This window comes from Grammomys surdaster, unplaced genomic scaffold (assembly GCF_004785775.1).
Source record: "Grammomys surdaster isolate TR1022 unplaced genomic scaffold, NIH_TR_1.0 310, whole genome shotgun sequence".
NCBI lineage: Eukaryota > Metazoa > Chordata > Mammalia > Rodentia > Muridae > Grammomys > Grammomys surdaster.
Window position 1 is genome coordinate 2,249,882 of NW_021604729.1, and position 21,355 is coordinate 2,271,236.

The 21,355-nt window shown below is 43.9% G+C and overlaps 1 protein-coding gene across 3 annotated transcripts; it reads right to left on the reverse strand.

The window, feature by feature from the left end:
- Nucleotides 1-1,483: 1,483 nt before the first annotated feature.
- On the reverse strand, nt 1,484-21,301 carry Ganab (glucosidase II alpha subunit). Of its 3 annotated transcripts, XM_028777461.1 has the most exons (25): nt 21,199-21,301; nt 17,113-17,217; nt 16,851-16,959; nt 14,457-14,584; nt 10,332-10,511; nt 9,808-9,873; nt 8,968-9,037; nt 8,484-8,571; nt 8,301-8,397; nt 7,877-8,057; nt 7,008-7,161; nt 6,382-6,617; nt 6,163-6,289; nt 5,968-6,047; nt 5,631-5,774; nt 5,409-5,505; nt 4,781-4,882; nt 4,400-4,643; nt 3,786-3,850; nt 3,547-3,623; nt 3,387-3,461; nt 3,125-3,238; nt 2,894-3,006; nt 2,661-2,761; nt 1,484-2,539 (listed from the first exon to the last, which is right to left on the reverse strand). In XM_028777461.1, exons 1-25 carry the CDS (start codon nt 21,234-21,236, stop codon nt 2,430-2,432), a joined length of 2,901 nt encoding a protein of 966 aa, XP_028633294.1. In that variant the 5' UTR covers nt 21,237-21,301; the 3' UTR covers nt 1,484-2,429. The 3 variants fall into 3 exon arrangements, with proteins under 3 accessions (XP_028633294.1, XP_028633295.1, XP_028633297.1); XM_028777462.1 differs by lacking the exon at nt 9,808-9,873; XM_028777464.1 differs by lacking the exons at nt 14,457-14,584; nt 16,851-16,959; nt 17,113-17,217; nt 21,199-21,301 and having other exon boundaries at nt 8,964-9,037; nt 10,332-10,499.
- Nucleotides 21,302-21,355: the final 54 nt, after the last annotated feature.

Below are 21,355 nucleotides of genomic sequence, written 5' to 3' on the forward strand. Positions count from 1 at the left end.
TCAGCCTAGGCCACCTGGAACCCTGTCCCATTACACAAACTGATTATCTTTGTTGAACAATATATACTTTCAACGTATATTCAGTAAAAAAAAAAAAAAAAGAAAAAAGAAAACTCACAAAAGAAAAAACTATGTTCCTAACAGTAACTATGTTTCTATTTCAATGTTACATTATAATAAAAACATTTAAAATCCTTTCACTTAGCTTTTTAAAAACCATTTAGGAATTATCTAGTCACACTACCATACAAAACAAAATTTCTTAACTTTTTTTTCCCCTGTAACCAAGTATCCACTACTCAACCTTTCTGCAATCTTCCTGGCAATAGAGTTTTGAGACTCTTAACCCAGAATAGCATTCAACCTACATCAAAGTCTCAGGATGGTCTTGACCTATACCATCCTGCTCAGAAAGGTTTTTCCCCCTTATCTGAAAGAGTCTGTGGTCTAGAATTGCCTTGAAATCCCAACTCAGTCAGTCTACCAGACTCCAGAACAAATGAATAGAAGCTCTTTGCTAGCAAGTTCAACTTAACAATGGGAGGATTTTTAAATGCTGGTACAGAGCATGACCCCAGCAATGCAAACCAATTTTTAAAAGCTGAGTATGATGATGCTATCTATAATTCCAGCACTTGGGAGTGGCTAAAGGACCAGGTGCTTAAAGCCAATGGGCTGCATATCAAGATCCTGTCCTAGGTTATGCACGGTGACATACACCTTTAATCCCAGCTCTAAGGGAGGCAGAAGAACTCTTGAGCTCCAGGCCAGTCAGAGCTATATGGTGAGACCATGTCTCAAAAAGTAAATTTTAAAAAAGGGCTATTAACTAAAAATAGCTTTTTGATGAAAACGTTTGACCCTGTATTTATTTCCGAGAGACCCCATTAGCTCTTATCACTACTTTGGTTTTTCTTTTTTTTTCCAGACAAGAGTTTCTCTGTGTAGTCCTGGCTGTCCTGGAACTTACTCTGTAGACTAGGCTGGCCTTGAACTCAGAAATCCACCTGCCTCTGATCACTATTTATTAAGCCCAGTTTAAAATATGAAATGTGTGTAGGCAAAGGTTAATCTTGAGTGTTCTTCAGGCACCATCCTTATTCTTTTGTTGTTTTGAAGCTGGATCTCTCACTGGACTAGAAGTTACCAAGTAGGCTAGGCAAGCTAATCAAAGTCAAGGATCCAACTGTCTCCACCTCCCAAGAATTAGGCTTACAAAAGCCTACCATCAGACTCAGCTTTTTTTACAATGAGTCTATGGATCAAACTCAGGCCCCTATATTTGTGAGACAAAGCAGTTGTCTGACCAATTTACCTCCTAAGACCCTTCTGCTGGGTTCTTCTAAAGGACTAGCATCCACCAAGCTAAAGTCTGATGTTTGCTCATTTTGCTGAAATGAAGCAGCTTATACAGATTAAAATGGTAGGCCACTATCTACTGGAGCTATTTTGTTCAGTTTACAACTATAATTCAGACATCGAATTGTTATCTGTGGTTTATTATTTTTTATTGTTTCTCCTTTTTATCAAAACCTGTCACAGTTGGGAACCCAGAGGAAGTAAAAAAAAAATTCCCACAAATATTTCTCCTGGTTCCTGAGTCTTCCCTCAACCCGCTTACCAGGGCTTGAAGCCATCCCTGGGTACACATGATCATCTCCCCCACTCTCAGCCTTTTTCCCAGCAATAAATACAGGTGACCGTGATTCAGTGAAACCACAACTCATTTCTCTATCTTATGTGTCCCAAAGGGACCAGAGAGGCAAAAGAAGTTTAAAAACTATCCCCCTTATATCTTAATTGTGTGGAAGCTTCTCCCTCTAAGGATGGGAGAAATGCAGCAGCTCTGGAAAGAAACAGGAAGAAAAGGTTGAGATGAGAAGGAAGAGGACATTCTCCAGGAACCTCAATCTTGATCCATTCGTCCCTTACCAGGTAAGGGGTGGTCCCAGTGCATCAGTGGAACAGAGAAGGGAACATTCAGAGGAAGGAATGAAAGGGTGGGCATTTTGGAAAGGAGGGAGATAGGAGGAAGAAAAGGAACTCTAAAGTTCACTGCCCTCATCTTCTTCCAAAAAATGGCATCAACACACAAAAGGCACCAATAGATGAGGTCTGAGGAAAAGGCAGGGCCCTTAAGGAAGGGAAAAAAGAAAGACAAGACCCCTCAGGTCTTCACCAATGACTGTGCTCCAGTTACAACAACAGGATACTGGATATGAAGGGAAGGGCTTGGTAACACACAGAAGGAAAAGACTAGGTCACAAGAGGAATTCAGAGCCCTAGGACAGCCCAGTCCTCTTGCCCAGATGTTGACATAATCTGGGTCTTTGAATTAGAAGGTGAAATCTAGGTAGGGTCAAACTCCAAGGCAAAGGAAAAGGTAACACATCACACCCTTCCTCCCAACTCAGAACAAGTTCCTTGGGTTATCGAAGATGAATACTCCAGTCAGATGCCACATTGACGCCAGGTTTACGCACTACCAGCACAGAGGTCTCAGGGTCATGTTGGAAGGACAAGCGACTTTCAGAGGATCCTGTGGAAGGAAGACAAGCACCAGAGTCAAGAATAGGCTATTTCTACATAGCAAGGCTGCAACCCTGCCAACCCTATCTCTGCTTCTTTTTCCCCATTTCAAGGCCAGACCAATCACTAACCTTTGGTCTGGAGCACCACAGCTGCTGGCTTGCCAGCCCCCATTATGACCACTCGCTCAATCCAGATAGGTGTTTCAAAGTGGCCTTTGGGGTCTGCTGAACTGGAGGCAACAAAAGAAAATGCCAGTTGGAGAAATTGGCAGGAAGATAATCCAAAGCAAAGTTAAAAGGTAACAAAAGCACAGTGAACCTGAGCCCACTGAAGGCAAGGCCCATACGGAGGACCCCATTACCTAGAGACGAGTGTGTTGCCAGAGAAAGAGAACCGACGCAACAGGAACTCATGGCGAGTCTGATAGTTAAAGGTGTGTCCATCATCTACAAAGAGCTCTCCTTGGGCTGTACCCTGTGCAGGAAGAGATGAGGACTTAAGCCAAAGAGAGAGTGCCTTCATTCACATCCCAGAGGATGAAGTCCTAAAATACAGGCAGATAGCTGAGGCAGCTCACCTACTGTGGACTCACCTGAGGACTGAGAGCAACGAACAGAGTGATAGGATCATCCTTCATACAATCTGAAGAACGCCTCACACGCATCCATCTGGGCACAATTGTTCCACCACGCTGGAACACAGGGATCTAAGGCACAAGTGCTGCAGTGACGCACTACTCCTTTAGGCCTTTCAGCATCTTCTGCTCCTGCCCTCTGGCTCCCCAAATTACATATTTTCTCCCCTTCTGGAGATGTACAGGAAAACAGAGATGGCAGCTAGAGGAGTATACTCACACTGCTCAGAGTTACTGGCAGATACAAGGTCTGGGGCCCATGATGCTTCTGATAGCTTTGAATGTCATACCACACCTGTGGATGACAAGAAGATATTGGATCACTCAGTGCATAGGGTTCTATCCTTTTGCTTCTTTGCCTACAACATCCTGTAATTTACCTCTTCTTCGCCAGGCAAATAGACCTGTACTCCATGGGCCCCAGCATCCGATACAGGGTGAATAAGGAGTGTATCCCCTAAAACATACCAGAATTAACAGGGAATGAGGGCATTAGCTGCCAGCCTAGAGAGTATTAAAAGCATCTGCCTATTACAAGTCCAACTCCACACATACACATCCTACATGTTGTTCTTAAGCCCACGTCCAACCTACCACCAACTGTCCTCCCATTTCTTACCAAGCATGAACTGATCTTCTATACTGAAGGTAGACATATCCTCAGGATACTGTACCCACAGGGGCCTAGGAAAGAAGCAAGACAGAAAAGGAAGACATTTTCACAGAGGTCAAAGATGCTCTCCTCCACCGGGCAGTGGTAGTGCATGCCTTTAATTCTAGCACTTGGGAGGCAGAGGCAGGTGGATTTCTGACTTCGAGGCCAACCTGGTCTATAGAGTGAGTTCCAGGACAGCCATGGCTACACAGAGAAACTCTGTCTCAAAAAAAAAAAAGGGCAAGTACTCTACCACTGAATTATACCCTCAGACATCCCTTTCTTTGTTTTTTGTTTTTCTTGAGACAAGGTTTCTCTGTGTAGCCCTGGCTGTCCTGGAACTCACTCTGTAGACCAGGCTGAACTCGAACTCAGAAATCCGCCTGCCTCTGCCTCCCAAGTGCTGGGATCAAAGGCGTGCGCCGCCACCACCCAGCGACATCTCTTTCATATTCTTATTAAAATCAGATCTTACAAACAAGGCCCTGGAAACGGAAAGAAAAGGGCCCAGAGGTGCACACCAGACCTCGTTATCTCCCAGTCATCTGACTCTACACAGACCCCACTGACTAATTTACCTCATGACAGGAAGCCCTTCCTGGTGAGCTTGATAGAAGAGGGTATACCAGAAGGGCAGCAAAGAGTATCGCTGGAACAAGGCATCTCGGATTGTATCTTGGTATTGAGATGCTAACAGCCAAGGCTCTCGCCGCCCAGTGTCCAAGTGGGCATGAGCCCGAAAGAATGGCTGGTAGGCACCCATTTGGTACCAGCGCACAAGCAGCTCTGGCTCTGGGTTCTTGAAGAAGCCACCCACATCCGCTGGGAGAAGAGAAGGAGCAGGTTGCAAAATGGCAAAAAAGCGCTGGCAGCGATCTATATAAATATTCTGTTCTTTGCTCATGCCCAGGTCCTGTGACTTTATCCCAATCAAACCCCCAAATTTCTCCTTTTCTTACCACCACAGAAGGAAAATCCCACCAGTGACAGGCTGAGACACATAGGGATAGAAATCTTCAAATGATCCCATTCCGCCGTGTTGTCCCCTGTCCACACAGCTCCTAAGGAAGTCAAAAGGGAAGGAGCTTGATACAGAGCAAGCTTGATACAGACTCAGCCTTTACACGGGTGTCCTCTGACCTGCCACAGTTACGAGACAAGAGTCCGGGACACTCTGAAGATAGTAAAGTTAAATAAAACTCCCCTTTTTTTTGGTACTAGGAACTTAGCAAAGGCCTTGCATAAGCTAGGCAGTGTTCTCTCTCCATCCCTGCCAGAAGGCTTAAATGAGGATTAGATACACCATTCATGCATCAAAATACAAAGCTGGAGGTTGTAGAGTGCAGCTCCTCAAACATACCATGGCTCCTCTGATCTGGCCTTCATACTTTTGTGTTACACCTCTGCTTTTTGCTTATTCGTCCCTTGAGACAGAGTCATACTAAACAGATCAGGGTAGCCTAGACTACCTGGACAGTCTAGGTAGCCTACAACTAAAGCTATTCCTGACTCAGGATCCTTAAGTGCTGGGACTACAGGCATTCACTCTCAAGAACAGTTGCCACAGCTCTATTCTCTAAGTCTTACCAAAGCGCTGGGAGCCTGAGAAGAAAGCCCTACTCAGGACAAAGGGACGCTCTATGCCACCAGAGCGCTGTATTAGCCCATCAGCAGTCGCCATATGCTAGGAAGAAAGACAGGAGAGAGTGAAGAGCAAATGTCATCTGTCATCTGGTAACAACTATATAGTCCTCATGTTTAAGTACTGTCCTCCCTTTGTCTACCAACTTTCCTCTCCTGGTCCCTTACCACATATAAGCCATAGATGTTATGGATGTCCCGGTGCTCCCAGCCGCCATAATGTACAGCATCTTTTAGCATGGTGACCTCCGGACCATTGAACACAGATGGTTCATTCATGTCATTCCAAACAAAGAGATTAGGAGCTGAACCCTGAAATCACAGGTACCAATTATGTATGGGGAAAAGAAAACGATGAAGGTAAACACTGTCAGAAAGAAAGCTCAAGATCTTCAAATACCCATGAAATGTTACAGGTTCAACAAAAGCAATGGCACTGAACAGAAAGGCTTTTTCATGAAGGCAAAGTAGAAAAGATAGAAGGCATGTGAACAGTCTTTCCTACCTCGTAATTGTCAAAGTTGAACATGTTAGCCCACCAGGCCCTCATTCTTGGGTTAGTGAAGTCAGGGTAACTAGCTGAGCCTGAGAGAGAAAACATCAACTCTCAATCCCCAAAGAGGCAAAACCAAAATATTGACAAAACACCTCTATCTTCTTAGCTCCCCAGAGCCTCTCCTTCAATTCTGGGCCTGCCTACCTGGCCAGCACCAGCCCTCATAATCAGAGCCATCCCGAGCTTTAACATACAGCCCATGGGTTCGCAGTTCTTCATGTACTCGGTAGCCAGACTCTACCTTGATGTGAGGGTCCACAATGGCCACCAGCTGGGAGCAAAGAACAGAAATAGAAATGGTCAAGGCTACCATGCCTCAACCCTACTGCAAGAAAACCAAACACAGCTACAGGACCTCCTTACCTTCCGCCTCTTAGAAGCCAAGTGCTCAAGCATATTGAGGGGCTGAGGAAATCGGGTGGGGTCCCAAGTAAAGTACCGCTTGCCGTCAGCATGTTCAATGTCCAACCATATGACATCACAAGGCATGTTATGATCATCAAAACCCTGATCCACTTCCAAAACATCAGCCTCATCCCGGTAGTTCCAGCGACTCTGGTGGTAGCCGAGGGAGAAGAGTGGGGGTAATGCCTGGGTCCCTGCAGGTTCAAATAATACGGTCACAGGGGAGAAATGGCAGAGGTTAAGAGCACTTGCTGCTCTTCCAGAGGACCCAAGTTTGGGTTCACAGCACCAACATCAAGCAGCTCACAACCACCTGTAACGTCAGCTCCACGTGCCCTTTTCTGGCTTCTGAGGGGACTCACACATACATGTCATGCACTCATGTGCACACACAACAAAAGGGGAAGAAAAGAACAAAGACATAATGGGGATCAGATTAAACCACCTTATAGAGTAGAAGGATACTAAAAGAGAGTTAGGGTAGGAAAACAAGGGTAGAGAGAATGTCTGAAAATGCACAAACCTAACTTCTCAGGGACAGAAAAATGAAGCTGTTGGCTGTCAGAAGTGGAAATATCACCTACCTGTGAGACTAGCATACTGCCGGAAGACATCAAAAACCGAAGGGCCAAGCATCAGGAAAACATCAATAATGCCACTCTCTGACATCCAACGAATGTCTGTCTGTGGAGTCTCCCCGGATCCCTGCAGGTAATCCAGCATCTTCCCAAACAGGGTCTGTGAAGGAGACAAAGAGAAGTTGGCTTTTCATTGCCAACTTGAACAAAACCACCAACTTTCTCTTGAGTGCTCACACAGCTAACACCTCACTGTAGTTTAAAAGTAAAGTATCATTTCCTCAAGGAAGCTTTCATGGACCACACATCTGATTGCCATTTACCACTCCTGAAGTCCTCTTGCCTTATAATAACCTGATGATACCTGTCTTCTACCCTGTTATTAGGAACCCTTTTCTTTCTTTTGAGACATATTTACTTATGTATTTTATGTATATGAGTACTCTATTTGCATGTATGCCTGCATGACTGAAAAGGGCATCAGACAGAAAAGGGTATCAGATCCCATTATAGATGGTTGTGAGCCACCATGTTGTTAGGAATTGAACTCAAGACCTTCTGGAAGAGCAGCCAGTGCTATTAACCACTGAGCCATCTCTCCAGCCCCAGAGATTGGCAACATAATACCTGCAACCCAGAGTATTCCTACAGAATGGACAGGTAACAAGAGAATCTTCTCAAGCCAGAGAGGCAATGGCTTCACATGAAGACTATCTGGCAATGACTACGGACTGTCTCTCAAATAAGCTGTATCACTGGTGTTTTCACACTCACTTCCAGCATCCATTGGTGTTTTCAGACTCACTCACATCCAGCATCCCTATCATAAGACACGAGAGACTCTCAGCAGATCTCTCCTCATGACAAGCTCTCACCTTCCCAGCAGTGTTAGAGGATATATCAACCCATGTCTCAGCAGCATTAAGCCAGAAGATGCCCAAGTCTCGATGAAAGCTGTGTGCCAGGAGCACAGGCACAGACCCATACAGAGCCATGGGGTTGTTTAGCTCGTACTGGAACACATCCAAGTTGTACAGGCGGTATGGCTCACCACCCCTGGGGGCAGACAGACAAACTTAGGCTAATAAATGGTCAGGCTGGAGCTTATGCAAATGCTACCCCACAGACATGGCTGAGACATGGGAAGTCTCCTTCCTTAAAAACAAGTTTATAATCAAGGAGGCAACACAGATACAGGAAGAAAATTATGCTTGTCTAGAATATGCAACTGTATGAGCAAATCCCCAGCCCTGACTGCCTCCTTTTCTAACTCCATTCTGGTGTTACTATTGGACTCACTCAGTGACCTTCAGCCTCAGGCTGTCTGCATGTTCAGGGATTCCATACACATGTTCCATTCCTGGCAGAGAAAAGTCCAAACCTACAGATGTGGGGCCTGAAAGAAAAGCAAAGGATGGTTTACAAAGCTTCTGTTTGCAAGATGCCTCTGTGCCCCTGCCCAGGGCTTTCCCAGCCCCTCACCATAAGGCTTGCTGTCAGAATGTGTTTTGAATGTCTCCTCCCAGGTTCCTGGCTCATCTTTCTCAGCCTTTTCTTGGGTTTCCTCTGGCTGTAAGAAAAGTAGACTGATACCCATTCATGCACCAGTTGTCTTTTCCCACTCTCACGGTCTAAATCTCATCCTGAGGATGAGCACTGGTCAATTTCTTTTTTTCTTTTTTTCTTTTTTCTTGTTTTTCGAGACAGGGTTTCTCTGTGTAGCCCTGGCTGTCCTGGAACTCACTCTGTAGACCAGGTTGGCCTTGAACTCAGAAATCCGCCTGCCTCTGCCTCCCAAGTGCTGGGATTAAAGGCGTGTGCCACCACAGCCGTTTTTTTTTTTGTTCATTTGTTTTTGTTTTGTTTACAGTTAAATTTCTTTTTTCTTGTTTTTCGAGACAGGGTTCGAGACCAGCCTCCCAGTCCGCCCTATACTCCACTCCAACCACCCACCACTTCAACTTGCCTTGTCACCATCCCCAGGCGTTGCTTCAGGTTGGGCTCCATTGCCTTCAGCTGGGTCTTTTGTTTCTTGCCTGGAAGGTAGGAGAGCTGTCTGCTCCAATCCAGAGGGGGCAGGGATGAGGGGCTAATGGAAGGAGGGGTGAGGGAATAGAGAGCCAAGGGTCCAAAGGAATGAACACATTGGAGGAAGGGACTGATTGTTAAAGCTGGGGAAAGGAGCCCAGTGAGCAAGGATGGGGAAAGAACTGAGAGAGGAAAAGGAGGAGAAAATGCCAGCAGGAAGTACTTTCTACACACAGGCCCATATCAACAGCCTCTGTTGGTATCTAGAAGGGACAGGCAAGGTGGTTCAGTTAACTGGGTTCTAAATGTCAGTCCTGGCTCTGCTGCCATCATAGAGAAAAAAAAATCTGACCTTTCTTGACCGTGCTTTACAAAGGAAAGTTGGTCAGACGATAAAAAGCTTCTCCAGGCACAAAAGGGACTCCAAAAGGTTTTTACCAAAGAATGCTTTTCAAAGGCAGCTAGCAAACAGTTCTCTCCAGAATCTCGAATGTATTCCAAGTGAGAGCCAGGAATCACAGCAAAATGGAGCATCCCTCCACCCCTTAGCAAAGCAATAAGCTTCCTACATTCCTTAAAGACTTCCAGCACTCATCTTCCTCCCAAAGGGCTCACAGCCAGGGGAACACCAAACAAGGACCCAAATACCAAGAGTGGGGAAAGGACAGATGGTGAAGGGGAGGGAACAGATAGGTCTGGGACAACTTCCCCAGAGGGCCAGAATGAAGGGTGGGTGAGGGAAGAGGAACAGATACAGTACCAGTGGCCATGGATTTACCTAGAGAAAAGGTTCTTGATCTTATCCCATATGCTACCGAGCGTGAGACTAACTTTATCCGAGAAACTGGGGCAGGAGGAGATGAGTAGGGAAGGGGAAGGAGGCACAAAACCAACACAAAAACAGAAACATAAAAGTGAGTTTCAGTAGACAAACTTCCAGAGATGGGGGGAAAGAAACCATAAATAAATAAATAAATAAATAAATAAATAAATAAGAAGAAAATACACTAGGGGAATGTGATGATGTGAAAAGGGGAAGGAGAGAGCAAATCCAGGCAGACTTCCCAGAGGAGGTGCCTAGTGTACAGCTCAGGGACAAAAGTTATCTGCCTCCTGATCTGTACAAGAAAGAGAAAATTGCAACCCAGATCTGGTTTTACCCTCTCTGAGAGTATCTCCCACCCTCCTGGCCCTATATGGCTGTTCTGCACCCAGTCTCTTCCCAAGAGTACAATACCAGACCTTGTGACATTTCTAGGTACTACCACAGTTAGTTCCCTTTAATCCCCACCCTGTACTCACGGGACCCTAGGGGCCCTCTGGTGCTCAAAAGCCATAAGTCCTCGGGCATTGACACTGAGCAGGAGGCTTCGATCTTCTAGCAGGTCAAGGCGGAATGGCTGTGCTGTCAAAATGATTTTGTAGGGTCCCTCAGCCACTGTTAGCTCCACACTGTTGTCATCACGACCAGAGACTGAAAGCCTGGAGAAGAAAGAGATCAAAGGATATATATATATATGGAGGCAAAGGCCAGAGATCTGTTGCAGGCAGCAGGTCATAGCTCAGGGAGAAAAAACTCATTAAGAGTTTTAAACATTTTTGAGGACTGGCAAGATGACCCAGGAGGCAGATGCATGCTACTAAACCCGATGACCTAAGTTTAAGTTCCAAAGACCTACACTGTAGAAGAAGCAAACCAATCCTCAAATTACCCTCTGACCTCTACATGCATGCTATGGTGCATCCACACCTCCACATATATGCCAGTATGCGAAGAACCATAAATACACAGAACAACATTTCTTATTTTTTTAAGTTTCTATTTATTTTGTGGGGACACATTAGCATGTGCCACAGTGAACATATAGAGGTCAGAGTATGACTCTTGGGAGTATGATTTTTCCTTTTCTCATGTTGAGCATGGAAGATTCAACTTAAGTCCTTAGGCTCAGCCAGAGCTATCTTTACCTACTAAACCACTCTACTGGACCCAAAATAAATAAATCAAGACTGGGTATAGGAGCATGCATCTGTAACCCTGCACTTAGAAGGAAGAGACAGGCCTGCCTCGAGTCTGAAGCCACCTTCATCTAGAGCATGTTCCATACCAGCCAGAGCACAGGAAGATCCTTTCTTAAAGAAAGTTTAAAGTAAAAAGCTAAAGAGACAGACAAGTAAAATGCTTGTAAAAGGAACTCACTTCAATCCTTAGAACCTATATAAAAATGTAGGTGGGTCTGAACATGATGGTTATTATGATTCTTGTTATTTCACTGCCGGGCAAGCCTTTAGGTTAGCTAGCAAGCCTTGCTAAATCCCAAGCCAATCAGAAAAATTAAAAAGGTGAAAAAAATTAAAATAGTGGGGGACACATCCCAGGAGCACCACCAGAGATGTCCTCTAGCTACCACATGCATGTGCACCTTTACACATATACACACTACTCACAAACACAAATAAAGTCAACTGGGGACGGTGGGGACAGCTCATCAGCTATCACATACTGCTTCTGCAGAGGACTCAGGTTCAATTCCCAGCACCCATGTCAGGCAGCTCACACGCTCCTTTAACTCCAGGGATCCTCTAGCCTCCAAGGGCACTTGCACTTACATGTACATAACCATACACCAATGGGTTTCACCATGTGGGTTGAGACCCTTTGCTTAGGGGGTGAGGGATGGGGGGTGGGTGGAGGTGGGGGATGGGGGCGGGGAGGTAGAATGAGGGGCATCCAACGACCCTTTTATAGGGGTCTCCTTAGACCCCTGGAAAACACAGATATTTACATTACAATTCATAACAGTAAAATTAATCACAAAGGTGCAACAAAAATAATTTTATGGGTGGAGGACACCACAGCATGAAGAACTGTATGAAAGGGTCACAGCATTAAGAAGGTTGAGAACAATGTCATAACCAGACACACAAATATAATAAATAAATAAGTAAATACGTGAATAAACAAACATTCAGGGACCTATTAGAAGAAGCACACACACCTGCTTCATAGGCCACTGGGGTCAGGAGACAGAATTTAAAATTTAAAAAAATATTTTAGCATACATTAATTGTAGAAAGGAACTTCATTATGACATTTCCATACAGGCATATGCATTCTTTGTCAGAAGCAGTGGTACACACTTTTAATCCCAATACCTGGGAGGCAGAGTCAGGCAGATCTTTATGTTTGATGCCAGCCTGGTCTGGTCTACACAGTGAGTTCTGGAGCAGTCAGAGCTACATAGTTAGACCACGCCTCAAAAAAAAAAAAAAAAAGCCCAACAAACAAACAAACAAAACCTTAGAAAAATTCGTAAGAAAATGTTTTATCTGAGAGGTAAACAAAAATTTTCTTTTTTTCTTCTCAGTTGATGTTTATATCTTTGTTTGGTTTATAAAAACAGGTTTCACTTTATAGCCTAGGCTAGCCTCTAATATTTGGGTTAAAGAGATTCTCCCACCTCAGCCTCTCAAGTAGTTGGGATTATACAAGCCAACCACAATCCATGCCTAAATGAGACAGTTGTTGTTTTTATAACGCTAAGGATTGAACCCAGGACCTCATATATACTACACAAGTGCTCCAACACTGAGCCACAACCCCAGCCCAAGAGAAACAGTTTAAACAAAGCAATATGTGCAACACCACAAGGTAGAAAACTGACTGACACATTAACCTAAGAATATTAACACTAAAAATTTGTATTTATCAAATTTTGACACCTTTAGGGTCATCAAGAATATTGAAAGTCGGGCCGGGCAGTGGTGGCACATGCCTTTAATCCTAGCACTTGGGAGGCAGAGGCAGGTGGATTTCTGAGTTCGAGGCCAGCCTAGTCTACAGAGTGAGTTCCAGGACAGCCAGGGCTACACAGAGAAACCCTGTCTCAAAAAAAAAAAAAAAAAAAAAAAATTGAAAGTCTAAAAAACTATCTCACTCCAGAGGAATCTGGAGACATATGACAACTGAATGCTGTATGGTGTCTTGGCTCCAGAGCAGAAAAAGTGTACTAGGCAAAACCTAAGGAAATCTAAATAAGTATGTACAGTGGTGGTTAATAAACTAATGCTACCAGTTCATTAGGGAAGACAAAAAAATGACAGTCATGTTAGCAAGTGCACAAACTGTGTGGGGCACAAAGGAAGTCATTCCTTCAACTTTCCTATAAATGTGCATTCAAGTGTAAGTATGTGTGTGGAGGGGATGGGAGCTGGAGTCTGCACAGGGTAAGCACGTCTATAACAGCTCCCAGCCCTACTGTAGTGATTTGCCTTTCTTGAATAACTTCAGTACAGAGCCTGGCAAAGTACTCTATAATTGAGTTGCAGCCTTAATCCCAAACTGTTTTGTTTTTCTTTAGTAAATTAAAAGGTTACAACCTAGGAAAAGGTATCCACAATATATAAATGGTAAAGACTCAAGACTAACAAATTCTCTAAAGCAGTAAGGACAAACCACATAAGAGATGAATGGGTGTAAGCTGTCTACTATTATCTCACAGAATAGTAAACCCAAAAGACAGCATATAAATAAGGCCTGGGGAAAGAGATCAAGACAACTGTGAGGAGCAGAGTTTAATCCCCAGAAGCAGATAAAAATGCAGTGTGGTAATAATAATCCCAATGTTAGAGGAGAGTCAGGTAGATACCTGTGGATCACTGTCCAGCCAGCCTAACCAATTTAGTGAATTCCAAGCCAATCAGAGATAAATACTGTTCCAGAGGTTGTTCTCTGGCCCCCATATGTCATACATACATACAGGTATATATAAACTTAAAAAAAAAAAAAAAAACTTCAGAGATGTTCCATCTCATTAACAAACTGAGGAGAGCAGGGTATTGTATGGTAGCTCATATCTTATTACACAAGCCCTCAAGATACTGAAGTCACCAGTAGGACTACATGAGTCTGAAGCAAAGTGCGATCTACATACTGTACTCCAGGCAAACCTGAGTTACAGAATAAGATTCTCTCAGAGAGAGGGGGAGAGAGAGAGACAGAGAGAGAGAGAAACAGCCAGACACAGCCAGACCTATCACCTATGTAAATGTATGAATAAATATAAGATAAATATTTGAACAGTTGTATTATAAAATAAATATTTGAACAGTTGTATTCTAAACAACCGAGAAGAAAAGAAGGGAGGAAAGGCTGGCAGACTACAAAGGTGTGATTCGTGCCTCTCTTATTTCCTTATGACAGCAATACTTAGTCTAGGCCTGACAGGAAAATAAAACATCACCTGTTTGCTGAGTGAATATAAAATGTGAAAAGTAAAACAGAGGAAGAAGAGAAGCTGGAAAGGCTGGAAGATGAGTCGCTAGTCAGTCAAGTACTTCTCTGACACAAGAAAGTAAGTTACCACAAAGATTCGTCGGGAAGGAAGAAGGGCAATCAGACAGATATCATTCTCAGGAAAACTTTACCGAGCTGTGGGGGGATCAGCCACTAAAACATCTTGCACTCGGTATCGAGGCCGCCGGGGCTCTAGCTCATCGATCCTGATCCGAGTCATGTTCTTCTGAAGGCCCTGGAGCTCCAGCACAAGCAACACCTGGAGAAACAGAAACCTGAATCTGGAGAAACAGAACAAGCCTGACCATACAAACCCTTTCAATCCTCTCTTCTCAGCCTTTTGCCTACCATTTTGATTTAAAACTAATATTTTGTTTTGTTTAATTTGTTTTTTGTTTGTGAGTGTTTTGCCTGCATGTATATACATGTGTGCCTAGTGCTTACAGCATGGACCTTGGAACTAGAGTTGTGGATATTTTGTGAGGCACCATATGGGTGCTGGGAAACAAATCTTGGTCCTTCTTAAGAGCAATAGGTGAAAGGCAGGTGTAGCGACAAACATCTTTAATCTCAGTACTTGGGAGGCAGAGGCAGGCAGATCTCTGAGTTGGAAGCCAACCTGGTTTACAGAATAAATTCCAGGACAGCCAGGGCTACACACAGAAAACTTGTTCAAAAAAACAAAACAAAAACAACAACAAAAAGCAACAAGTGCTCTAAATTGTTCAACCCTCTCTTCAGTTCTCTTGACTTATTTTTAACAAAAGATCTCACTATAGAGCCCAAGCTGTCCTAGAATTCATGCCTCTACATTTCTCTGTCTCTTGATATTAAAGGTGTGCATCACCATGCCGGCTAGCTTTTTTTTTTTCTTTTTAAGCAAGATCTCATGTAACTCATGCTAGTTTTGAACTTACTATGCAACTGATTGCTGCTGTCCTTAAAACTCTTGATCTTCTTGCCTCTGTCTCCCAAGTGTTGAGATTACAGACATTCCCCAGTTTCTTATACTATGGGTTGTAACTCCTATGAAATGGTATAACTGAATATAGGTGTGTGGGAGTGGAAGGGTCATGAAGAAACTGACTAGTAGTTTCTCAATATGTAATGGAAAAAATTTATTCGGAATCAATCATGGAGCTCAGTTGATAGTACTTCCCTAGTTCAAAATAACCACAGCATAAAACCTGCTATGATATACACTCCTGTAATCCCAGCATTCAGAAAATGAAAACAGGGAGGTTAGAAATTCAAGGTCATTCTTAGCTACAAAGTTAGTGTGGAGCTACCCTGAACTACATGATACAAAAATAAGCAAAACCAAAAAAAAAAAAAAAAAAAAAAAAGCAAACTTATAATGAATCCCTAAGGTTTTCCTAGCTGTGCTCACCCACATTGTGTCACTCAACTTCACCGAAGCCTTGGTTCTCAACACACTATATTCACATGCCAACACGGCACTTCAAATGCCATCACAGCACACAGTGCCGATGAACACTCCCTAAACCACTATGACTCAGATTTGAGACTCTTGTGTGTTATCAATTGTGATGTTTTTACTATACATACAAAGTTTACTGCTCTTACAAAAATGTGACAGTGATGGTGGTGTACACCTTTAATCCCAGCACTCAGGAGGCAGAGGCAGGCAGATCTCTATAAATTCAAGGCCAGCCTAATCTACAGTGAGTTCTAGGTCAGCTAGGGCTACACAGAAAAACCCTGTCTAGAAAAAAAACAAAAAAAATGAAAAACAAAACAAAATGATAAAATTATATCTGTACCAAAGAACTGTTGTGAAATAAATTTATGGCTCACTTAAATGTTTGATTTGTACACACATACCACTTACACACAACTAATATTCTCTCTCTCTGAGTTCTATGATTTGTGTACACACACCATTTATACACAACTAATATTCTCTTTCTTTTTCTGAGTCTTATAAAAATTTCTTGCCGGGCGGTAGTGGCACATGCCTTTAATCCCAGCACTTGGGAGACAGAGGCAGGCAGATTTCTGAGTTCGAGGCCAGCCTGGTCTACCGAATGAGTTCCAGGACAGCCAGGGCTGCACAGAGAAACCCTGTATCGAAAAACCAAAAACCAAAAACAAAAACAAAAACAAAATTTCTTGCAAAAACAATTTTTTTATTGCAAACCTAAGTTTACAATGTTTTGGCTTAAGGAACTTGAGATCAGATTTCTTCAAAATTTAACGTCTTGGGAACAGAGAGATGGTTCAAACATTAAAGAGCACTGGCTGCTCTTCCAAAGGACCTGGGTTTGAATCCCAGCACCCACATACTGGTTTATAACTCCCATCCCAGTAGATCCAACATACTCTTCTGCCCTCCACGGGCACTGCATACACATTTGTACACATACCAACATGGAATGCAAAGCACTCATAAAAAAGTACAAGTCTCAAGATCAGCCTGACACTAGACATTTAGTTACATGTTTCTCTTTCCCATGTCACCACCCATTTCCCCATCTCTACCACTCTTTCTTGTCTTGCCTGACCTTGGTGACTTCATGGATCAGATGGACTGTGAGAGCATCAGGACCAAGCTGCAGAGTGTCCAGCAAGGCACGGTAAGGAGAGAGGCCTGGCCGAATGCTTCGCTGCCGTCTGCCAAGTCCAATGGTTGGGAAGTACGGTTAGAGAGCATCTTAATATCCTCAGGTGCCTCTACTTACCATTATCCTTCTTACATTCCCCACCTCACCTCCCACTCAAGCCTCCCAGGTCCCCACTTGCCATTCACCTCTTCTAGAAACATACTTGCAAAAGGAACTCTCATCACAGGTCTTAAAGTTGCTTCTATCCACAGCAAAGGTAATCCCCAGACAGACCCCTAAGTACGCCAGCACCAAACTTAACCAAGACCTATGGAAAGACAAGGAGAACAGTTAACACTCTAATCAAGAAGGCTCTTACCTTGTTGACATAACCCTAAAAGACAACTCATTAAAAGCAATCCTATTAAATAGGAAAAAAGTCAAGTAGACCAAGGGTGAAGTCAGTTCTGAGTTGGAATGGTGGACCACATCTTTAATCCCAGCACTCGAAATCAGGTGGCAAAGGCAGGGCAGATCTCTATGAATTTGAGGCCAGTCTAAGCTATATAGCAAATTCCAGGTTAACCTGTAACTACACAGTGAGATCCTATCTCAAAGTAAAAAATTTTTTAAAGAAAAAGAAGTTAGTCTTGAAGGGATGGTTTGTTCACACTGTCCCTGCAAAAAGCAGAGAAAGTGGACAAAGTGTGTCTGGCCTTTTAGAGGCTGAGTATTGACTGTAGTTACATCAGCCTCTCAGAGGAAAGGAACAGTAACAGCCAATCCCAAAGGTAATGGTGGCACCATGTGTGTACATCAGAACAACAAAGCTAACTATGCCGTTCAGAGGTAAGGCATCAGATGGAGCTAATCTGCTAGTCACAACTTCTAAGGTCCTCGAACACTAAACACCCAGCTCCTTTGATGTACAGTTCTACAACTTCAAAACAAATCACCATCGCTATCTAAGGCTAAAAAGAGTAACAGTTGGAAAACATCCTGAGCCCTAATGAACTCAAAGAGCCTAACTAACTGATGTATCCCTAACTTTCAAATGACTGCAGTTTTAAAAGAATCAATACATTAGTAACACCTTCAGACACTGATTTAATTGGCCTAAAATAGGGTCTGTTTAAGCTCCCTATGACATGGTGTATGCTTGTAGTACACAGCTATTTGGGAGGCTAGGTCAGGGTTAGGAACCACTTGAGCATAAGAGACTAATATGAGCAGCAGAGAACCTATCTCAAAAATCATAATGCATAAATAAATATCCCCTAATCCTAACAAGCAACCAAGATGCAAAACTACTTTACATGCATTGATTTTGCCCCTTTCATTGTTTTTCTTAGTCAATGTTAGGTTAGGAGTTCTTTTCCAGATGGGAAAATTAAGGCATACAAGGGTCAATCATATATGATTTTTGAACAGCCTCTAAGGGGTGAAGATGCCCTTGAGCTCAGCCCTGACTGACGCCAAGACTGTGATTTCTACAGAATACACAGCACAGCACACTAACCATCAGCAAACCAGATCAGACCTAATGCACGGAAAAGCCTTACATCAAGGTTACCACAAACTGTCACGTCCACAATAGGTATGAAATGAAAGACGATGGACTAATAGCCACATTTAAACAAGTTAGTTTGGGGCTAGAGAGTCAGCTCAGGAGCTAAGAACAGCAGCTGTTCTTCTAAAGGGACTGAGTTTGATTCCTAGCACCCACACGCCAGCTCACAATCTTCTGTAATTTGTTTCAGGGAATCCAACACCCTCTTCCAACACCCTCTTCTGGCATCAGACATACACATGGGGCACAGACGTGCATGTAGGAAAAAAAAACATAAAAACACATAAAAAAATGATAGTAAGATTTTAGTTTGGAGGGTGTATTTACCTACTAAATGAATCCTAAATAGGGACTCTCAGATTTTAGTGTCTGTTAATGTGTAACCAAGGCAAAGACAGGAGTGTGAGGCCAGCCTGGTCTACAGAGCAAGTTCCACGACTGCAAGAACAACAGAGAGAAACTTTGAAAGAAAGAAAGGAAGGAAGGAAGGAAGCAAGCAAGCACAAGGAAGTGCACTCGAGGGAGGGAAGGAGCGAGGGAGGAAGGAGAAAATCTAGCCAAGTGTTGTAGAACAAGATCTATAATCCCAGTACTTGAGAGGTAGAAACAAGAAGACAGTTCAGTCACCCTGAGCTACATATTAAGTTTGAGGGCTAGCTTGGTCTATGTGAAACCCTGTCTTGAAATAAGAAACACCGAAAAACAAAAAAAAAGAAAAAAAGAAAAAAATAAATAAGAAACACTTGTTGTGAATATTAAACACTGCCAAATCTTGGACCAGAAGTTTTATTTACTTTTTTTGCAGTGCTGAAAAGTGAACTCAGGGTCTCATTCATGCTGGGCAAACATTCAGCTGTATCCTCACCTTCTAACATCAGCCTTTTAAACAAGTTCTTCTAGTGACTATGGCTTAAGCAATACAGGAATACACTCCGATGTGTTCCCCAAGGAGGATGGTGGGGGAGGGACTCCTAGGAAGGTTTAATAGATAAGAGCACGTGTAGCTAAGTGTAATTACCTAAGCTTGATTATCCAGGACCCACATGTGGAAAGGGGAGAACCAACTCATTTCATACAGGTACAGAAGTAAACTCACATACATATGCACACTACACACACAGGCAAAATACACATTAAAAACAAAAGACTCATTTTAAAAAAGGAGGAAGTCAGGCATAATGTTGCACACCTCTAATCCTAGCACTTTGAGGAATAAGCAGAGGCAGAGGCAGAGGAAGATGAATCTCTTATGTGTTTAAGGCCAGGCCTGGTCTATATACATAGTGGAGGTCAGACAAGCCTGGATTGACAAGACCCTGTCTCAAAATATAAATGAATGAGAAAGGGCTTGGGGCAGGGCAACACAGAAGACATGGTTCTTCTAAGCAATAAAACCAAGACAGGGTAGCTGGGCGATGTTGGCACATGTCTTTAATCCCAGCATTTGGGAGGCAGAGACAGGCAGATTTCTGAGTTCAAGGCCAGCCTGGTCTACAGAGTGAGTTCCAGGACAGCCAGGACTACACAGAGAAACCCTGTCTCGAAAAACAAAAACAAAAACAAGACAGGGCCTATCATACACAGTTATCCAGCCTTTACATCTACTTGGAAGTTAAAGGCAGCCAGCAAAGTGAGAAAACACTAGGAACTAGCGCACTAGGCTTTGGAGGAAGAAGTCCTGTAAGACAAGCAGAAGACAATGCTACTAGAAAAACCTAACCATAAGACATAGATACAGCCTTGGTCCTGAAGAGTGGCTACTTACAGAAACCATGGGCCATCAGTCCCAAGTAGCAGTAGTGAGCAGTTTAGCACTTAAATACTCCCTGGAACCCTATCTTCAAGTCTAAAAAATGGGTTTGGAGAGATGTCAAGTAAGGATATGATTTCTAAAGGATATTTTCAACTATTTGTTAGTTCTAGGAATTCAGGAATGTCTTAAGCATCACAAAAGAGAAGTGTTCACAAGCTAAAAGTCAAGAATGAACTTTAGGGTAAGTCACATCGTTTTATTGGAGAAGAACTTGAGCATATGATTCACCCTTTTTACACTGCTGTTGACAGTACACGCCTCTCCTGACTCTTTACACCCGTTAGGTGTACTATGCTTTACGGCGATGATGTGTTTCCAAGCTTTTTTTCGGTTCTACAAAACTCCAGAGAGCAGACCAAACCATTCGATACATGTTGTGTTTGAGCACATTATCCATGCAGACTGTGAACTTACTGGATCCTGCCCCAGCCGTGCCCAGCAAATGAACATTAATGAAACTGACCAAGGCTGGACGGGAGGGCAAGGAGGTAATACAGCACAACCTGCCCATCGCATTGCTTCCAGCCTGAAAAAAGAGCAGTGTGGCAACAGGCTGCTTTATCACAGGCTGGGATGCATTTCGTCCCCCTACCTGCCTCGACGGCCCTGCGCACTGCAGGAAGGAGACGAAAGCATTGACCACCCCGAGCCGCCAATGGGAAGGGGGCGGCTGGGAACGAACAAGGCGGAAGACAGCACCCAGCTTCAGCCTTTCTAAGCCACCCGGCGAGATCCAGGAGCCCCACAGACAAGGGCCGCAGCGACTCGTGAATCTGCCGCTGGGAGACTGTAGCCACCACGGGGACAAAGAGCCCGTTGCGAGGCCAGGAGTAGCAGGGTGATGGGAAGGCATACAGAAAGAAGCAATATGGGGCTCGGGGGATCTAGGGCTGTCCGGATGCGCCCCCGGGTTCCGGGCTCCTCACCGCCTCCTACGCGCCGACACTGCCGCTATCGCCGCCATCTTGTACCGGGTTTGCTCCTTGACCCGAACCTACCCGCCCCTGCGCACGTTGAGCCACGTACCCTAGTGCCCGCCCCTTCCGGCCTTCCGATTGGCTCGTTCAGAGCGCGGCCGGACGT

What these genes read in the sequence shown, in the direction of transcription:
- Ganab (XM_028777461.1), bottom strand. Translation starts at nt 21,236, where the DNA reads ATGGCGGCGATAGCGGCAGTGTCGGCGCGTAGGAGGCG. An exon ending in GCAGTATGCTAGTCTCACAG is followed by an intron (nt 6,618 to 7,007) that starts GTAGGTGATATT and finishes TTGAACCTGCAG; the next exon opens with GGACCCAGGCATTACCCCCA. An exon ending in AGAAGATCAGTTCATGCTTG is followed by an intron (nt 3,624 to 3,785) that starts GTAAGAAATGGG and finishes GGTATGTTTTAG; the next exon opens with GGGATACACTCCTTATTCAC.